Source organism: Penaeus japonicus, unplaced genomic scaffold (genome assembly GCF_977035675.1).
Source record: "Penaeus japonicus unplaced genomic scaffold, GWHDUDI00000001_assembly GWHDUDI00000030, whole genome shotgun sequence".
In the NCBI taxonomy this organism is placed as follows: Eukaryota; Metazoa; Arthropoda; class Malacostraca; order Decapoda; family Penaeidae; genus Penaeus; species Penaeus japonicus.
Genome location: NW_028234432.1, coordinates 3,309,444 through 3,329,443, shown reverse-complemented (window position 1 = coordinate 3,329,443; position 20,000 = coordinate 3,309,444). Strand labels below are relative to the sequence as shown.

The window sequence follows — 20,000 nt, the reverse complement described above, 5'->3', positions numbered from 1 at the left end:
CCCTCCTCCTCCTCCCCTCCTCCTCCTCCTCCCCCCCTCCCCTCCATGCTCCTCCTCCCTCTTTCCCCTCCATGCCCCTCCTCCCCTCTCCCCTCTCCCCTCCATACCCCTCCTCCCCTCTCCCCACCATGCCCCTCCATACCCCTCCTCCCCCTCTCCCCTCCATACCCCTCCTCCCCTCTCCCCTCCATGCCCCTCCTCCCCTCTCCCCTCTCCCCTCTCCCCTCTCCCCTCCATGCTCCTCCTCCCTCTCTCCCCTCCATGCTCCTCCTCCCTCTCTCCCCTCCATGCCCCTCCTCCCCTCTCCCTTTTCCCCTCCTCCCCCTCTCCCCTCCATACCCCTCCTCCCCCTCTCTCCCCTCCATGCCCCTCCTCCCCTCTCCCCTCCTCCCCTCCATACCCCTCCTCCCCCTCTCCCCTCTCCCCCTCCTCCCTCCTCCCCCTCTCCCCTCTCCCCTCTCCCCTCCATACCCCTCTCCCCTCCATGCCCCTCCTCCCTCCATACCCCTCCTCCCCCTCTCCCCTCCATGCCCCCATCTCCTCGCGGTACACAGGTAGACAGACGACTCTCGACTCGCCAGAAGAATCGGCAGGCTTTCGAGGGTCGTCCGAATGAGGTCGTTACGTCCGTCTTTAGCCTTATTGCATACGCTAGAGTGAAGGGGGGGGGGGGAGGGGAAGTAAGGGAGTTGGCGGAATGAAGAGAATCTGAGGGGACGTAACGAAGGGCGACAGAAAGGGGAAACCCAGATTTATGCGTCTTTCACTCAAGCGGTTTGGGCGCGGACGGGACGGTCTTGAAGACTGGCAATACTCTCTCGTAAATTGTTAATTAATTAAAAACGGAAGAGATGTGAGATTCTCTTTTCCTCCCTAGCCTTTGTTTTTTTGATTGTCTTTGTTTTGGAAGATTAGTTTGGACAGTTTCGTTGTTTGCTTCATTTGGATTTCACTTTTTTTTTTATTTTTTTTATTTATTTTTTTTTTTTTTATACAGTTCTGGCGTTTCCTTATCTCTTTCCCTTTCATTTTCTTTTAATGAGGGTTTTTTTTAAGTGAAAATGGGAATTGTTTTCCGTGTCCTGTTCCTGTTGTAAAAGGAAGGGGTTGGGGAGGGAGGCCGGGGGAGGGGCGGAGGGAAGGGGCGTGGTTGCATTTAATCCTGCCTTTGTATGCACGTCAGAGTGTATGGGAGAGGGAGAGAGAGAGAGAGAGAGAGAGAGAGAGAGAGAGAGAGAGAGAGAGAGAGAGAGAGAGAGAGAGAGAGAGAGAGAGAGAGAGAGAGAGGGAGGGAGAGGGAATGAGAATAAGCAGAAAAAGCGGAAAGAGGGTGAAGGGCTAGGAAGCAATAAAAAGGAAAAACGAGAAAAAAAGTGAAAGTTGTAAATATGAAATAACGTGAAAAACGAAATAAGTAAATATGAATATGAAACCTGAAAACAAATTGCGTGTTTGTGTGCGTGTGTGCACATGCATGCATCCCCATGTACAATATATGTGTTGCATTTAAATACGCTTTGTTTTACATCTAGATTTTCCCAGTTCTTCATCCAGCTCTTTTAATACAATGCAGGCGAGTGTACATGTCATTGCCGTGTCAGTAAAACAAAGCCCACCCTTAATCTGTGTCACACCTTCCTCTCCCTCTTCCTATCCATATGCCCCCCCCCCCTTCTCTCTCTCTCCATCCCCATCCCCATACCTCACCTACATTTTTACGCCCCCCTCTCTTTCTCTCTCTCTCTCTCTCTCTCTCTCTCTCTCTCTCTCTCTCTCTCTCTCTCTCTCTCTCTCTCTCTCTCTCTCTCTCTCTCTCTCTCTCTCTCTCCATCCCCATCCCCATCCCCATCCCTCACCTACATTTCTACGCCCCCCCCTCTCTCTCTCTCCATGCAGTATTTCACAACCTACAAAGTATTAGTTTCAACTGCATTTTTGTGATCATAGTTACACATAGCTGGAGAAAATGGATGTAAAGTGGTTGTAAAAATGGGCGGCGGAAAGAGGGTAGGCAACAGGAGGTGCAAGGGAGGAGTAGATAGACAGGGAACGATAATAAGGACGGGAGGGGGGGGGGGTAATTGCATGGTTTAGGGTTTCTAGAAAATTGCTGACGGCTGATTTTTTTATATATTTTTTTTTCTAACACGTGGGTGTTATATTCTCTGTATATATTATATTGTGTTTATATATTGATTAATCTATATATTTATCCATTTTTTTTATGAACAGTAGTTAAGCGAACGTTTTTAATTGCACTTCCATTTTTCCTGTCCTTGCAGTGCAAACGTTGCGAAAATACACGGAAGTTTTTATCCTATTTTGTGAAGTGACTTGTCAAACACTTGCCATTGTTGAAATAGGTTGTACGCTCCCCATCCTCCCCGCCCTCACTATCACCTCTTTCTCCCTCTCTCTCCCCTTCCCTCTCCCTCACCCTCTTCTTTCAATATATCACTATATTTCCTTCTTTCCCTTCCTTCCTCTCTACAAACCCCCTCTTTCTCTCTCTTTTCCTGCATCCGTCTCCCTCTTTCTCCCTCTCTCTTCCTGCATCCGTCTCCCTCTGTCTCTCTTTTTTCCTGCATCCGTTTCTCTCTCTCTCTCTCTCTCTTCCCGCATCCGTCTCCCTCTTTCTCAGTTTATTTCATTCCCGCCATTCTTTAAAAAGTAAGCCCTTCTATTTTGTTATAAAAATCTTTATTCTGACACCTCCCACCCCTTTCCGAAAACAATCATAGAATTATTACACTGGCTGTGAGCGATGCTCCTGCCCGGTTGTGAATCAGGTGTCCTTGCGACCACCATTGTCAAGTGAAACGGAGATCGAGAGCAATCGGAGCGTCACGTACAAACGAGGCAACGCGAACATGCCGGAACATCCTGGCACCGGAATTATGTGTTACGCGAACTGGCTGGAGGGTTACGGGGGGGAGGGGGGGGTAGAGGGGAGATCCGGCGTGCTCGTCGGAAGCTGCCGGGACTTGCTGGATGTTGTCGTGGCGATTAATATTCGTCGTTTGCTCGTGTTTCTTCGTTTTTTTTTTTACGTTTGGACGGCGAGGTCTCGAGGTGTCGTTCTCTGGTCTTGTGTTTGTGTTGGTCAGTGTCATCGGTTCGTCCGGGAGAGTGCGAAAGGAAGAGGGGGGAGGAGAAGGGGGGAATTTTCAACAGCGGCAGGATACACAGCTGCAGACAATCCCTGCGACGTACCAATTGCCACTCCCGTCCCAACTAGCGAGGGAGAAGGACGCAGAAGTGACTTATGGATCGCCCACAGGAAGCACCGATGCAGTGGCGTGTGTGGATTCCTTAGAGAAAACCTCACGATGCTTCAGTGTGCGCTCGATAGAAAGCAAGAGAAAGGAAAAGTGATTAGTTCTGAAACTGTCCGTCAACGAGGCGGCGGGTTAAAGTTTGGTTGGCAATTCGTTATTCGTTATTTTTGAAAACGGAAGTAGAAGTTAAAGTAGAGGCAGAAAAGCGGCACGCGAGAAGGTCTTACGATGAAGCAGAGAGGTGGCAGTGATGCGGTGTGGTTAAGATTCATTGTGCCAGTGCTGGGAGTGTCTCATTCATGCTGCAAGAATCAGGATGCGCGCTTGGGTTGTTGGCCAGCGCTGGCAGTAGTGCGCCGCGTGCCCGCCTCTCGGTGGAGCTCTGGTAATGTCACGAAATATTGATGGTTGGATTCGCGGAGGCTAATGTTCCGTGATATCGGTCCGAGACAAGTCGCGATGTTCGTATCCTTCAGCGGGAGAGGGTCGTGATGAATAACCGACAAGTTTCGTAACGGGAGTCCCTTACGGAGTGAACGAGAATCCTGTGGAATCTTTGTGCCGTGGAAAGTTATCTCTGTCGTCACTGAAGCCTTTGGTGTTATGTGAAAGAACACGAAACGAGTGTTACAGTGAAAGGAAGTGCCGTATGTGTATCTGTGTATGAGTGTTTGTAAGCGTCCACCTCCATAGCAAGATCTAAATACCCTGAAAGGCGGCGGGAAAGTTGGCCGCGTCTACCCGATGTTGCAGGATCATGGAAAAGTGTGCAGTGTTGTGGGTAACCTGCCGTAACCGACCGTCGGTGAAGATAAACAGTCGTTGAAATCGGTATTTTCACGGTGAGGTCAACACTGCAATACTTCCGCGTGGTCGACTAACGAGTTTGGGTTTTTTACTCTTTTTTTCCTACCGTGAAAATGAAAGAGAAAACACGTTCTCTTGGAGGTGACAGTAATTGGAAAAGGCAGAAATCGACTCTAGGAAAAGGAAAAGGTACACGTCATAGTAGGGATTGGAAATCGAGCGAAAAAGTCGACCACCGGAGGAAATAATCCGAGGAGAAATATATTAATGCGAGAGCCGAGAGGACGCCTTGCCCTTGAGATGGGCCAAGGCGTAAGCCAGGGGTCAGAGCCCCTCCTGTGCCCCCCCTCCGCCCCCCCGTGCGTCAGGATGACAGGGATGCTGGGCGTTAAATGCGCTCGAATGTGTTACAGCATGTGCGGTCTGTGCTTTTGCCGCCTGCACAGGAGATGCGGATGTCGAAGGTGATATATTGTTAGCAAGCAAAAAGATATTACACTGGCTGATAGGAATAGATTTCGGTACTTTTGCCATGATAATTTTGCTCAAGTGATGTGTCTGTGTGGCTCTGCATGCTATAATTGTGCACGGATGTGATTATATTCAAGCCAATAATACATGATGAATGGAAGGTCATTGCAAAAATATAAGATTGTTTTTGGTGGAATAGATTTGATTAAATCTCATGTTATGTCCTCTCTCCTCCTCCTACTCCTACTCCTACTTTCCTCGGGTAGATTGCGCCCACGCTCCACCTCTTACCCCTACTTCCTCCTCCTCCTCTTCCCATTACTCCTTCTTCTTTCTCCTCCTCCTTCTCCTCCTCCTTCTCCTCCTCCTTCTCCCCCCCTCCCCATGACCCCCCCGCCACTCTTCCCATCCCCACCCCACTCCCCTCCCCTATCTCCTGTCTCTCCCCTGATCATCCTCTCCACAGACCCTCACGTAACGCCCTCCTGTTGCTCCTCCGCAGATTCCACATGGGTTGGCTGCAGTTGAGGCGCTGGCTGTCCTTCCTGCCCGCGGCCTTCGTCGTGTACATCCTCCTCCACTACCTCGTGTACCAGCCGGACATCTCGGGACCCCACGCCGTCCTGGGTGAGTGCCGTGAGTGCCGTGGCCCAAGAGACCACGATCCTCTCTTCTCGTCAGAGGGGCGTCCTTTTTTTATTATTGTTATCCTTTTTCATCATTATGATGAACTTCATCTTCTTTTTCATCATCTTTAGAAAGAGAACTTGAAGAGGAGTCATTTTTGCACAAGCAACACGCGCATATGCTCATTCTCTCTCTCTCTCTTTTCTCTCTCACACACACACACACACACACACACACACACACACACACACACACACACACACACACACACACACACACACACACACACACATACATACATACACAAAACTCAGCAAGCACAATATGCGAAGCGGGAGTTGTACCTTTAATCGCTTGACCCGGGAAATGGTCGCTCAGTGAATAACTAACTGATAGGCTGGCGTTGGCGGGACACGTTGTTGCAGCAGTGCGGAGCAGTGCTTGGCCTTTGCAATGCAACGGGGTGATGGTAGTCGGGTGTAGGTAATGTTGCCTGAACCTGATTGATTCGGGTACCAATGGCGTTGTGATGATTGAAATAAGGGTTCCAACAGGTGCAGCAGTATTCATTTTCTGTAGAGTAACGATTTTGACATGAAAGATCACGAAGGGATTGGAAATCTTCATGAAAAAACTATAAGAATTCAAATGAAGATTTTTTATTAACTTCAAGCGTTGATAATGAGGTGTTAGTAATGAGGTAATTTATTTATGCAAGGGAAAATCGAGTGTGATATTTATGAACACTCAGAAATCTCTCTCTCTCCCTCTCTCTCTCTCTCTCTCTCTCTCTCTCTCTCTCTCTCTCTCTCTCTCTCTCTCTCTCTCTCTCTCTCTCTCTCTCTCTCTCTCTCTCTCTCTCTCTCTCTCTCCATCTCTCTCTCTCTCTCTCTCTCTCTACTTCTCTCTCTCTCTCTCTCTCTCTCTCTGCTTCTCTCTCTCTCTCCTCTCCTCTCTCCTCTCTCTCTCTCTCTCTCTCTCTCTCTCTATCTCTCTCTCCTCTCCTCTCTCTCTCTCTCTCCCCTCCTCCTCTCTCTCCCCTCTCCCTCCTCTCCCCTCCTCTCTCTTCCTCCTCCTCCCTCCCTCACATCCTCTCTCTCTCCTCTCCCTCTACTCCCTCTCCATCCCTCACCTTCTCCTTCACTCTTTCTTTCTCCCTCTATCCTTCTCCCTCACTCTTTCTTTCTCAACCGAGAAAAAAAGGAAAGGAGGGGAAAGGCGCAACTCAGAGGACAACCAACCAACAGAACAGAATACGTGCGGCGGGCGAAGTGACTGGAGTGGCAGCGTGGGACTTTGGGACTTAGGGGGGGGGGGTCAGAGAGGTGGGGCTTGGGGTAGAGTGGGGGGGAGGGGTAGAGTTTAAAGATTGAGTTAACTTCCCTAAACAAGGATCTGCAATCTTGTGGGACCTCCTGCAGTGTTTCTTGTTGCGGCTGCTAGATGGCAGCGTGGGGTAGGTGGGGGCTGGAGGGGGGGGGGGGGCTTTCCATGACGCTCCTCTAGGATTATATCATCATCATCATTATCATTGCGGGGGTAGTCTTAATTGAATGTTACCTCAGAGAGTAAGCGTGGTAACATTAAGAAAAAGGCAATCGCCATCAACAGAAATGAAGGGTTGGCCATGAAAATTCTTCACCGTATGTGGAATCACGATCGTTAACAAGCCGAAATTATCCTCGGCAGCCCTTCCCCCTCCCCCTTACCCTCCCCCTTACCCTTCCCTCTCCCCCTCCCCCTTCCCCTTCCCTCTCCCCGTCCCCCTTCCCCTTACCCTTCCCTCTCCCCCTTCCCCTTCCCCTTCCCCTTCCTTCTCACCCTCCCCTTTTCCCTCCCCCTTCCCCTCCCCCTTCTTGGAGAGGAATTTTCTACCCCCTCCACCCCCACCCCACCCCCTTCCTTGGGCCCCCTGGATTTGAACATCATTGCTCGTCAATTTTTGTAACGTTTTAATGGCGCCGATGAAAAAATGATTTTGATGGCATAATTACGTTTGATTTCCCGGGCATTTTCGATGCACTTTGACGGTTGCGATTGTTTTTTGATAACGAAAGATATTTTTTTTTATTAGGTTTAATATCAATAATAATTCGGATAGATAGAGGTGGATGGTAATGGTTATTCGAGTGTATATCATGCAATGTTGATGCTATTGATGCTAGAGATTATGAACTTGCATGGTGATACCGGTGGCAATTATGAGTATAAGCAATTTGATTTGAGAAATATGAGAATTGCAATAAACGGTGATATTGATTAGAATATGGCTATTAAGGTCAAAGACGACGAAGCGGCACTAAATGTCAAGGGTCAGCGACAAGACGAGAATTTGGAGTAGCCAAATGACCCTTTCGTGACACTCGTGTTTCGTGACAGGGCGGGGAGGGGGGAGAGCGGGGCTGGCGGGGACGCTGTTGTTGTGGGGCTTTAATTGTTGTTTTTTCTCTCTCTCTCGCTATATCTTTCTCTCACTCACTCGCTCATTCATTCACTCCCTCTCCCCCCCTCTTCCCCCATTTCCTTTCCAGCTCTTCCTCTCACTTCCTCCGCCCCCCCCCCCTTATTTGTCCATGTTCTTACCTTTTCTTTTTCTTTTTTTCTCATCTATATCTTTAATTTATTTCTTTTATTTTCTTCTCCATTTAACCTGAAAATGTGATGTTGGCGCGCAGTTGTACACGATAGAAATCTCAGGCGTCTATGTCGGTCACGATGGTCGATAATTGGTACTCTTTAGATCGTGACTTTTGACCTTATTTGCGGTGGCACGGAAGCCGCTCGAGTACGGTTTAAGACCCTTGATTTGCTCGAGGGTGAAATGGAGGGGTGGGGATGGGGGGGAGGCTAGGGGGAGAGAAGAGAAGTGCGTGATGTACTTTTTTAGGTAGCGGTTTGGAATGCACGCGTATGGATTTTCTCTCTCTCTCACTCTCTTTCTCTCGTTCTCCCTCCCTCTCTCTTTCTCTCTCTTTCTCTCTCTTTCTCTCTCTCTCTCTCTCTCTCTTTCTCTCTCTCTTTCTCTCTCTCTTTCTCTCTCTCTCTCTCTCTCTCTCTCTCTCTCTCTCTCTCTCTCTCTCTCTCTCTCTCTTTCTCTCTCTCTTTCTTTCTTTCTTTCTCTCTCTCTTTCTTTCTATCTTTCTTTTCTTTCTTTTCCTCTGTCTTCCGCTCTTTCTTTCTTTCTTTTCCTCACTTTTCCTCTCTCCCTTCCTCTTGCTCTCTCTTTCGCCCCTCTTCTCCCCCCCCTCTCTCTCCTCTCTTTCTATCTATCTATCTATCTCCCCCCTCTCTCTATCTCTCTATCTCTCTCCTGCTCTCTCCCTTCCACTTTCTCGCCCCCTCACTCTCTCGCTCTCCCTCCCTCCCTCCCTCCCCCCTCCTCCCTCCTCCCCCCTCCCTCCTCTCCCCCTCTCTCTCTCACTCACTCACTCACTCACTACTCACTTACTCACTACTCACTACTCACTACTCACTCACTCACTACTCACTACTCACTTACTCACTCAATCACTCACTCTCTCTCTCACACATACACACACACACACACACACACACACACACACACACACACACACACACACACACACACACACACACACACACACACACACACACACACACACACACACGCAAACACACACACACACACACACACACAAACACACATACAAGCACACACATTTATTTATTTATACATAAATTGGCTTTCTCTCCGCACTCTATATATTTTAAAAAAGCACTACTGCTACGAGATGCCAGAAATGAAACGTATAACATTTGCCTTGGCCTCGAGTCTAGAAGATCCCCCTTGATGGAAGGTCTTTGTGTGGCGTCGTCGCTGCAGACGTTTTATTGGTCACAAGAGGATTTTGGACTAAGATTTTATACTTGAGATTCCGTGCGACGTCAATACAGGGGCTGTGCGCGACGCCCCTCTCAGGAAGTACTTCTTCTTCCCTTCCGGTTCCTCTCTATTTGAAGCTCCCTCTATGGCTCTTCGATTTTTATTCTCTCTTTCTCTTGTTCTCTATTCTTTCCGTCTTTTTGTCTGTACTTTATTCCTTTCTTTTTTGCCTTATAGTGTTTTATTCTTCCTTTATATGTCTGCACTTCATTCCTCATATTCACCAGTGAGCATTTCTGTTATCATTACTCTGCATTTATCTCATCTCTCTTTTTTTTTATTACCCTTCTTCTGTTTTATTCCATTTTACTGACATTGTTCTCACACGTATCCCTGAGGCCTGAGGGGGAACGAAGTCCAGAATGGGCGGAACTGACGTTGCACTGAAAGATATTTGATGGCTGATTTTCATAACAGAAGGGATGTTAGTTTTTTTCCCCTCTTTTTTTTTAGATATGGGGGGGGAGGCGCTATATTGTTTTTCTTTTCTCAGACGTATACTCGTGTCCCACTTCCGTTAGTTCCTTTCACCATTTCTCTTTTCTTTTGGCTACCTTCCTTAATAATATCTTTCCTTCTCGCATCCCTCTTCTGACCGCTTAATCCGCATGGCGTGTGCTTGGGGAATCACATCTTGCTCGTGGCGATAGAGCTCGGCGACCATATACAGAAAGAGGACGCCGTCTCTCTTAAACCTTGTAAAAAAGATCCAGGATTGAAAGTCTCTTGGTGTCGTGAGACTCGTGAGGCGATAGGAGGGCGAGTCACAGACTCACACGAATGTTTGGGACCGGTTGTAATTACGCCAGAGAGCAACGAGGTGAAAGTGTTGAACTCTCTTTGTGTACGTTTTTCCTTTCCCTCTTATTTTTACTTTCCCTTCTGCTGTAACACATTTGTCCACCTTTCTTTCTTCAATTATCCATCCTTGCCATGCTTCGTCATTGCCAGTTCATCTCGCGTTGATGCTTTTGCTAAATCACTTGTAATTATGAGGCTGAGCCCATCTTGTTCAAACGGCTTTCTTGTATTAGAGATGTGAATACCTTCATTGCGTTGATACGCTTACTTACGGTGGCTATTACGTCATTCAAAAACTGAATCGTGGATTTTATACATACATGACAGGCTGTAGGAAGGGCTGGAGTTTCTGAATATGAACGCAGTCAGTTTCACCAGTTTGCTCTTACTACAACGACGATTACTTACGTGTGTTTTTTTCCTTTTACAGTGACGGATGGCCGGAGTAACAGCAGTTTGGTGGGCGGAGCGGGGGGAAGGACGCTGCAGAGCGGCCCTCGCGTCTTGCCTCATCTCTCGTCGGACTCGCAGGACGTCCTGCAGGACACGCCAAATGCCCCTGCGAACGCTGCAACGCCATTGGCCAGCCAGGAGGAGAGCGCCGCGTCGCCGGGCGTGGCAGCGTCCGCAGCGGGCAGCGAGCATCTCCAGCCGGACGACAACTCGACGGCGTACCAAGGTAGTGGTGGCGCCGCTCTCCCCGACACTGACTCCCCCAGTCTAGCCAGGTTTGACAGCATTTCTCGTCCCCTCGGGGCGCAGGACCCATCGAAGGAGGCGTCGCCCTCCCCCGAGGAGAGCGAGGCCGTCCTCCTCAGGGGCGGCGGCTTGATAGGCTCCGGTCTGTCGGGCGCGGGCTACGGGCCGAGCGGGACTGGCTCGAGGACGGGGTCGGCGAGCAGGTCGCCACTCTCCACCGGAGGCTCTCAGGCGGAGCTCTCTGGCTCGGCCTCCAGGAGCCCTGTCCAGGATGACTTGAGAGCCGGGCCTCCGGAGGGTGCGAGTTCGGCCGTCCTTCCGCCCTCGTCCTCACCCTTGCCCCGCGACGCCCCGCCCCCGCCCGTCCGAGGTGCCATCCCTGCCCGTCCCACGCCGCTGCCGATGCGTGAGGTTTTGTCCGTGGAAGCCGCCGGAAGGCCGCTGCCCGTGGACCCCGACCCGCCCTTGCCACCCGCACACGCCCTTCCGGAGTACATGGGCAGGGGCGGCCTCCGCTTCGACCAGCGAAGCGTGGACTACCACTACCCTGCCATCCAAGGGGGCTACGAGGGCGAGTACGAAGGCTACGGCCAGCACCAGCCCGGCTTCAGCCCTGAGATGGAGCTGCCGAGAACCTACTACGCCCACAGCCTGGCCATGGCCGAAATGGGCGGCCTGCACTCGCCGATCGGCAACATGCTCCCGTCCTCGTACGAAGCGCTCGGCTACCCCGACGAGCGCGACCAAGCCATGGGCGAGCAGCCGCCCGCGCAGGCAGTCCCGGTGCACCAAGGTAAAGGCTCGGTGCATGGCTCCCAGGCACGGGCTCTCCGACCCGCGCTCGCTGGGTCCTCTTCAGTCTCTTGTCGCCTCCCTCCTTCTGGTCTGCATGACACTTCGGGAACCTCCTTCACAGTATCTACCTGGACTTGATAGAAAGACCAAACCAATAGCGATGGCTTTTTCTTCGTATGTAAACTGGAGTCCCTTGCATCCCTCTGAGCTCCAGCCTTCGTAGCCCCGAGAGAGGACCTCTTGTCTCTCGCGGTCACCTTGAAACTCCTCCTAAAAGGTTCTTTGTCTTCATGGATTAAATCTTCCTGCATGCACACAACGGGACACTAAGCCGAAAGTTCGGCAACAGAGAATCACGGACAAACAACACAGCTCTCCCTGCCAGGAACTCTTAGCGGCCACATGACACTTCGCTGGCCAGGGCTACGGGACAAGGAAATCTGGGAATGTCATCGTGCTTTTTAATTACGCTTGTAGTTTTTTTTTTTTTTTTTTTTACTTTGCTTGCAGGGTTGCATTTCTTTTGTTATGAGATCAAAATGAATATCGGGGCTGTAGTGGTAGAGTAGCTTGATCACGCAGGACGCTGTAGTGTAAGCCCAAGTCTGCGTCGGAGGATATGGGTTATAGGGTCGTCCTCTCCCCTCTCTTCTTCTTCCTCTAGCTCTTAATTTTCTTCCTCCTCGTCGTCTTTTCCTCCCACCCTCCTACTCCTCTTCCTCCTCCTCCTCCTCCTCTTCCTCCTTTTCCTCCTTTTCCCTCATCCTTTTCTCCCTTCCCCTTCCCCTCATCCTCTTCCTCCTCCTTCACCACCTCCTTTTCTACTTCTATCTCCCATTTCTTTCCGATTTTTTTTCTTTTTGTTTAGTATTTAGTAACGCTCAGCGGATGTAGCTTGATGTTTTATTTCAAGATGCGTAATCACAGAAGTGTTTTCCTTGGTTGGCAGGGGTTGCTTTTCGGCTTTGTTTTCGCCTCGCTCCTCTCTCTTTCTCTCTCTCTCTCTCTCTCTCTCTCTCTCTCTCTCTCTCTCTCTCTCTCTCTCTCTCTCTCTCTCTCTCTCTCTTCCCCTCTTTCTTTCTCTCTCTCTTCCCCTCTTTCTTTCTCTCTCTCTTCCCTTCTTTCTTTCTCTCTCTCTCCCCCTCTTTCTTTCTCTCTCTCTTCCCCTCTTTCTTTCTCTCTTCCTCTCTCTCTCTCTCTCTCTCTCTCTCTCTCTCCTCTCTCCTCTCTCCTTTCTCCTCTCTCTCTCTCTCTCTCTCTCTCTCTTTCTCTCTCTCTCTTCTATATATTTATATATCTATATATTTATATATATTATTCTTATATTATATATATATATATATATATTTCTTCTCTTCCTCTCTCTCTCTCTCTCTTTCTCTCTCTCTCTCTTTCCTTCTCTCTCTCTCTCTCTCTCTTCCCCTCTCTTTCTCTCTCTCTTCCTCTCTCTCTCTTTCTCTCTTCCTCTCTCTCTCTCTTTCTCTCTTCCTCTCTCTCTCTCTTTCTCTCTTCCTCTCTCTCTCTCTCTCTTCTCTCCTCTCCTCTCCTCTCCTCTCCTCTCCTCTCCTCTCCTCTCCTCTCCTCTCCTCTCCCTTTTCCTCAACCTCTTTAACACGGGCTTCATTTCAGGATCTTTCTTTACTTTCCGAGAAGTCCTGCTTGAGTTACTCACCTGAAGTGGGAGGGCGTGGAGGCCTCGTTCCGCCCTCTGTCTCTCCTTTCTTCTTGTATCCTTTAAAACAAAAACCTCTTTCATCTGTTTATCCTCTTATCCCTTTCTTCTCTTAGGCCTAGTGCGAAGATGCGAAGCTCGTTGGCCTCGAAAATCTTAGTCGACTTTTTGGTCGATTTTGACATTTATAATGATATCATATATGTTTCTTGGAGTTTTGCATGCAACTTAAGACTAAGAAATCTAATTTACTGCAGTTAGTTATCTATGGAACGAGGGAAAGTAAGGATAAGAGAACTTGATGTCGGCCACTATTACTAAAAAAAAAAAATATGAAAATCGACTTACCAACACTTATTTATATAATGTTACTAGAACCTTTTTTTTTTTAGGGGGCTCCTTTCCACCCCTCCTGACTGACCTATCTCCATTTTCTACTTTTGATCTTGTTTTCCTTTCCTTTCCTTTATTGCTGCCGCGCCTTTTCTCATTCCTAATTCGTGTCCGAGTCGTGACGTGACTTTCCCTGCATGTTTTCTCTTCTCTAGACGCCCTCCTTCGGGGCCACGATAAGTAGATCTACTCTAATGGTTATGGATGATGTTGATGATTTATTCATTTGAGAACCCCGTGTTGCCAGTAGTGTTGTCAGCATTACCACAACTACCATTACTACTTCTATTACTATTACTGCTACTACAGCTACTATTGCTACTACTACTGTTGCTACTATTACTACTACTACTGTTGCTACTACTACAACTACTACTGTTGCTGCTACTACTACTACTACTACTACTACTACTACTACTACTACTACTACTGTTGCTACTACTATTACCACTACTGTTACTATTACAATTATTAGTAGTAGTATCGTCATTGATGACGCAATTGCTTGTGCCGTTAGCGTTGTCATTCTCGTTTTCCTTCCTGCCTTTGGTGTTGCGTAGTTTGTTTGTTTGTTTCTTTCTCGGTTGTTTCCTCCGTGTTATTTTCCGGCCAGGTGAAAAGTTAAGCGCTGAGTGAGCTGCGAGGCGGGGGAAGGAAGGTTGGTTGCAAAGGTCAATCGGTAATCAAGGAGCAATGAGTTGAGGGGGCGGAGGGGGGTGGGGGGGGGGGATTGGGTGTTCCGGCGTTGCGACTGTTGCAATATTGATGTTCGATTCCACAGTACAAAGTTTTTTTGTTTTTTTCTCTCTCTCTCTCAGTTTCACTTATCTTTGGTGAGGTTTAGTTTGTATCACTACGTTTTTGCACTTTCATGTTTTGTTTATTTATTTTCGTCAGTTATTGATCTATATGATTTTGATACTTTTTCGCTTTTGTTTTCTCGCTGATGTATCTTTCTTTTTTTTTTGACAAATTTTGAATTTTTACTTATTTTCTTTTTCTTCTTTTCTTTGCATCTCGTTCTTGCCACTGATGGCTTGTCTTCTCTCTTTATCCTACCTCATCCCCCTTTCCATTTCGCCCGCCCACCGCCTACCTCCTCCTCCTCCCGCCCATCATTGTTCCTCTTCCTCTCCTTATTTTTTTCTTCGCTCCTCTAGTTGTTTTTTTTATCTCCTTCTCCTTATCCTTCCCTTCTTTTCTTTGTCCCATTCTCCTTCTTATCCTCTTCCCCTCCCCCCCCTCCTTCGGGTTCTCCTGTTCTCACTTCTCCCCCTTCCCATTTCCCTTATTTCACCTTCTCATTTCCTTATTTTTCTCCTTATTTCTTCTCCTTTTCCTTCTCCTCATTCAACCCCCTCTCCTTCCCCTTCACTTCACTTCCCTTCCCATCCCTTCCATCCAGTTCCTTTCTTCTCCCTTTGTCTTCTTCCCCATCCCTTAGCGCCCCCATTTTAACCCCCCTCTCCTCAACCCCTCCCCCCACCCCCACCCTGCTGCGTGGGTGACCTCGTGCTCCCAGCGTGACGTCACGTCGAGGGCGCCTGGAACCCGGCCAAGAAGTGAGTTCCAGGCGCCGTCGTCGTGTTCTTCTCGTTCCAGGGATCAGAGAAAGTGTTCTTGTTACGGCCAGTCCAGGCGATTGCTCGTGTCCCTTCTTCTTCCCCTTTTCTTTCCCCTTTTCTTGATTCTTGACCGACGTTCGTTTCTCCAAGAGTGCGGTGCTGAGCGTGGAATGTTCCAGGCTCTCGGTATAAATCGGGTGACTGCGTTTACGTCTCATAAAGTCAAGCAGTTTTTTTTTTTTCTTCTCCTTTTTGCTTTCGGTTTCTTTCTCCCTAACCGTGGATTCTTTTTTTTTTTTTTTTTTTTTTGTGAACGAACTTACTTCGATGCATATCAGTCTCAACTTAAAAGACTGTTGACAATGTGCCTTTTTTTATGAATCTTTGCGTCCTCCGTCTTTGCACAGCTTCCAACGCCATCAATCTTGCAACTTGAAGCTGCCTTGTTGATGGAGTTTACTGCTGCAACGCCGTAATGATTGACGAAGATTATTTAAGATGCCGTTTTGGTTGCATGCCATTGAAACACTTTCATTTGGAAACTCAGGCGGTTTTGTTGTTTTAGATTATCTACATTCCAGAATACATTCATGTGCACAAATGTATACCAACCGGCATGCAAAGCCAGGCTCCTCGTCACCTTGGACTTTCTTCATTCCTAAACTCTTTGTTCCTCCACCATTAATCTTAGAAAGTTATCCATTGAACCGATGCACGGCGATGTTAAAGCATGACCCAATTAATAGAATATCCCCCATGAATGCAAACGAATGAAGCTAACTAGTAAACACTCCCAAAGGACTTCAAAAGCATAAGTAGGAGGAGCCAAGCCGCGATGTCCCCGGCCGGAATTCCAGGGGGGGCGCGCGGTGCATTCCCCGCAATCGCCACAAGGAAGCGCGGACGAAGCCCAAAGGATCGCAAGAAATGAGATAAACTTCTATAAATAGTTGGCGTCTCACCTTCGCGATCGGCCGCGTGGATCCGCAGCCTTGGTAGAAGGTGCGGCGCCAGGACCTTGGCGCTGACGCTGCGGCCGCGTAGGGAGGAGGGCTGGGCGGGTCCTGGCGGCGTCGGCGTTGTTGTTGTTGTTTTTTTATTATCATCATCATCATCAGAATTGTTGTCGGTTGTAGTTGTAGTAATGGTATTGATATTACTATTTTATTATCACTACTGTTTTTATTTATCTTATTATTATTATTGTTGCTGTTGTTGTTAATATCATTATTATAATCAATAGTGTTATCTTTACTATTAATATTAATGTTAATATTAATACTGGTAGTAATATTAATATTAATCACTACTACTAGTACTGCTACTCCTTGTTATTTAGTTAGAGTTTTATTTGTGTGTTTCTGCAAGGAGGAAGTCAGCTATTTAATGCTGTGGTTCGACAGCCTCCCGTGCTATTTTGCCTTTGTGATTTTTCGTATTATTTCATGAAAAATATGTATATAATTACTTCTTCGCGACATTTTCTTCCTCGTTGTATCCTAATGATTTCTGACCGTTTTCCGTATGAATTCATGACGAGCGGCCGTGCGCTCTTTCCACCATCAGCACTGAATGACGTCATCGTCCACAACCGACGACGCTCCCTGCCGACTGAATTATTCACAACCAATCAATGATCGTCTTAGTAAATGACGTCATATATTACGACCAGTAGAAGTTATTCTCACGGTGACGTCAGAGCTAAAAACGTGAGCGGTGTATTTTTCTCTTTTTTTCTTTATCCCAAGTCATCTGAAATACCCTCCTGTGGACTTTTCAATCGATCACTAAATTTCCTGCCGTTTTTTTTCTTTCTAATCTGGAGGTCCATCAGGCAACCCAAGCCGAGAACATGACGAAAATAGGACAAGGGCAATGCGAAATTAAGGTGGTTTTAGAAAAACGATAATTTTTTTCCTGAATCATTTGCAATTCGCACGAACTTTGTGAATGAAGGTTATGATTTTTTTTTTGTCTCGAGACGGTGCACGTGAAACAATTCCGATTGGCTGAATGCAACGTGCCCAAACAACACCGTCGTATTCTGAATAATTACCATCAATTATCATCACAAACCCGTTACCTATCTGGTAGTTATCACCGCAAACCTGTCCATTTTTTGTATCCATCCCATTAAAAAAAATGATTAAAAAAAAACAGTTTACAACACATCAACAGCCACGAAAGTGAACTAATACGAACGCAATGGAAAATGATTATCCTTTTTTTGTCGCTGTGAGAGCCTCGTCCCTCTGCGGCCGAGGTGAGGTAAGAGGCACTCAGAATTACGGGCCATTACAGTACTTCATTCCGAGTAAGTGCCGGAATTTCTCCTTTTTGCGGCCGTGTCTCTGGTGCAAGTGTCGGCTGAGGAGGAGTTGCATTGCGGTGGCAGCAGTGTGTGTCTTGGGCTTTTTCGGTGGCTGGTGGTCGGGGTTACCCTTGAGCTTTTAGTAAATTCTTGTTGTTGTTGTTGTTCTTATTGTTATTTGGTATTACTGTTGTTGTTCTTGTTCCTGCTGTTTCTATTATTGTTATGTTGTCACTGTTAGTTGTAGTAGCATTGGCAGTCTACTATTACCACTACTGCTACTGCTGTTATTGTTATTTTTGTCATCATTATTATTACCTGAATTATAGTCATGCCTATGATTTGTGTGCTTGCTGTAGCTTTCGTTGTCATCGCCAGTAGTATTTCATATGTTTTCTCCTTGTCACCGAAACCACCACCCTCCTCCCTCCCCCCTCCCCTTGCCCGCCTTCTGCTACCCCTCTCCATCCCTTCTCCTTTCATCCCCCTTTTCCACTCCCACTCCTCCTTCCATCCCTTCCCCCCCTTCCACCCCTCTCCCCCCTTCTTCGCCGTCTTCCACCCCCACTTCCCCCTCCTTCCCACATCCACCCTGATGCCTCCTCCTGTATCGTCCTAAGATACGTCGACACACTCTCGTGACCACGCGCCTTCGAGGTCAACGCTGGCTGATCCACAGGTACACTCTGGGCTCATTAACGGAGGAAGAGGAGGAGAAGGAAGAAGGGGGAGGAGGAGGAGGAGGAGGTGGAGGTGGAGGAGGAGGAGCAACAACACGTAAGGAAGAGGAAATAGAGTGGGATCAGTAGGAGAGAGGGTGATGGGCAGGAGGGTTTGGTGATGATGACGGCGATGACGAAGAGGAGTAGGAGGAAGTGGTGAAGACGAAGAGGTGATGGAAGGAATACGCGAGATTGAAAAAGTAGAAGTCCGTGGAGTCATCTGTGTGTAACATAAAAATTTTATGTTGTTAAGATGTGTGTCAGAGAGAGAGAGAGAGAGAGAGAGAGAGAGAGAGAGAGAGAGAGAGAGAGAGAGAGAGAGAGAGAGGACGAGAATAAAAGGTTGATATACGAAGGAAGAAGGACAAGACGAAGGAAAGAGAGATGTAGACAAAAAAATCTAGGATCAGCAGAGAAAAGGGGAAAGGAAATGGAGGGAAGGGTCTCTCTTTGCTCCTTCCTTTTTCCGACTTCATTCTTGACATCTAGCCTTCTTATCCCCTCTCCTCTGTGTCTCCCTGCCTCCGTCTTCCCCACCCTAATCCCCCCCCCCCCCGCCCCCGTCGGCAGCACCGCTGTCACCTTACGACCTTGTACGACCCATCAGTCTTAATAGGCCTGAGAGCTAGCAATCTTCAAGCCAGGTAGCGGTCTTGTGGGGAGAGAGAGAGAGAGAGAGAGAGAGAGAGAGAGAGAGAGAGAGAGAGAGAGAGAGAGGGAGGGGGGGGGATTTAAAATTTAAATTCAAAATAATTCACTCCATTTATTACAAAGGACATATTTTCTAAATGGAGAGACATGCAGACAGAGAGGGGTGGGAGGGGGTAACGAGACTTTTTCGTGTTTCGATAAAAGATATATTGCTAAGGGCACCAGTACCCTCTCTTCTCTCCAGTTCCATTATCATTTTTACACTTTAATCATCGTTCGCTCATTCTCCCAGTCTCTCCTTCCCTCTCACTCTCACTCTCCACACCCTGTCTCTCCCCTTCATTCCTGCCACAGCTACTCCCACTTCCCCTCTCCCCATTTACCCCCCCCCCACCTTCCCCTTCCGCCTTGCTCTATGGAGATACGAACTCAATTTGTGGAGTAAATTGAAAGGCTCCGAGGAATTTTTGAGGTTTTAAAGAGGATTTCTCATTCTATTTCTTTCGCCTTCTTGTATTTATGAACAGTGTTTCTTTGAAGTGTTTACAGGCGGGAAGACGCAGTGCATTGCAGAGTGGGAATACAATATTAGAGATAAGAGAATGTAAACAAGATGCGAGAGGGGGTAGGATAGAGAGAGAGAGAGAGAGAGAGAGTTTTAATTCAGTTTCAATGTGTGAGGGGAGGCTGGGGCGGACGGATACGTGATTGACGCATACTTGATCTAACCGAGTATGTTCCGTTAGAAATAGAATAGGCTTGGAAACATAGAATCCTGTTGCTCCTTCAGTTTTGTTTTATTATTCTTGCTATTTACCACTAATTAAAGACAAAGTGCGCTTTTCCAGCCCTGGGAAGAAGCCATAGCAGATTCGAATTTCCCGAGCGAAGGGTCAGCCTTAAGCGGGAGCCTCAGCCAACACCCGAATGTTAAATGTTGATATTTTTACTTTCCTTGTTTTATTGTTTTCGGTCATCATCCTCTCCAACGGCACCATTGGAGTTAGATATTTTTACGTGTTTTGATTGCGTAGCAGAATCTATTGCGCCAGTCTATTCCAGCGAGATAGGTTGTGTCGTTAGCAGCCAACAAACAAACAGACAAATTGAGGTGACTCCGAACGACAAGGCGGAAAGTTGAACCACCGGCCTTGACCCCTACCCCTGCCCCTCCCCTTCCCCCTCCCCCTCCCTCCACCTCCGTCCCAGGGCGAGGCCATCTTCAAATCCCCGAGAATCTACAAGCGCTTCCTAGGGAGTCCTTGGCTCCGGGTACATCGCCAGGAACAACTTCTTGACGGAAT

The 20,000-nt window shown here is 48.0% G+C and overlaps 1 protein-coding gene across 4 annotated transcripts in view; it reads left to right on the top strand.

Annotated features, from left to right (window-relative positions):
- The window catches only part of LOC122254415 (uncharacterized), a 226,717-nt gene that overhangs the window by 179,369 nt on the left and 27,348 nt on the right, over nucleotides 1–20,000 (top strand). For 3 of the 4 annotated variants that reach the window (XM_086554852.1, XM_043018090.2, XM_043018091.2), the window contains exons 2-3: nucleotides 5,059–5,183; nucleotides 10,319–11,380. In XM_086554852.1, coding sequence (XP_086410978.1) covers nucleotides 5,066–5,183; nucleotides 10,319–11,380 — 1,180 coding nt within the window. In that variant the 5' untranslated portion in view covers nucleotides 5,059–5,065. Of the gene's footprint in view, nucleotides 1–3,226; nucleotides 4,550–5,058; nucleotides 5,184–10,318; nucleotides 11,381–20,000 lie in introns of those variants that run through there. The other variant, XM_043018089.2, reaches the window with a different exon arrangement.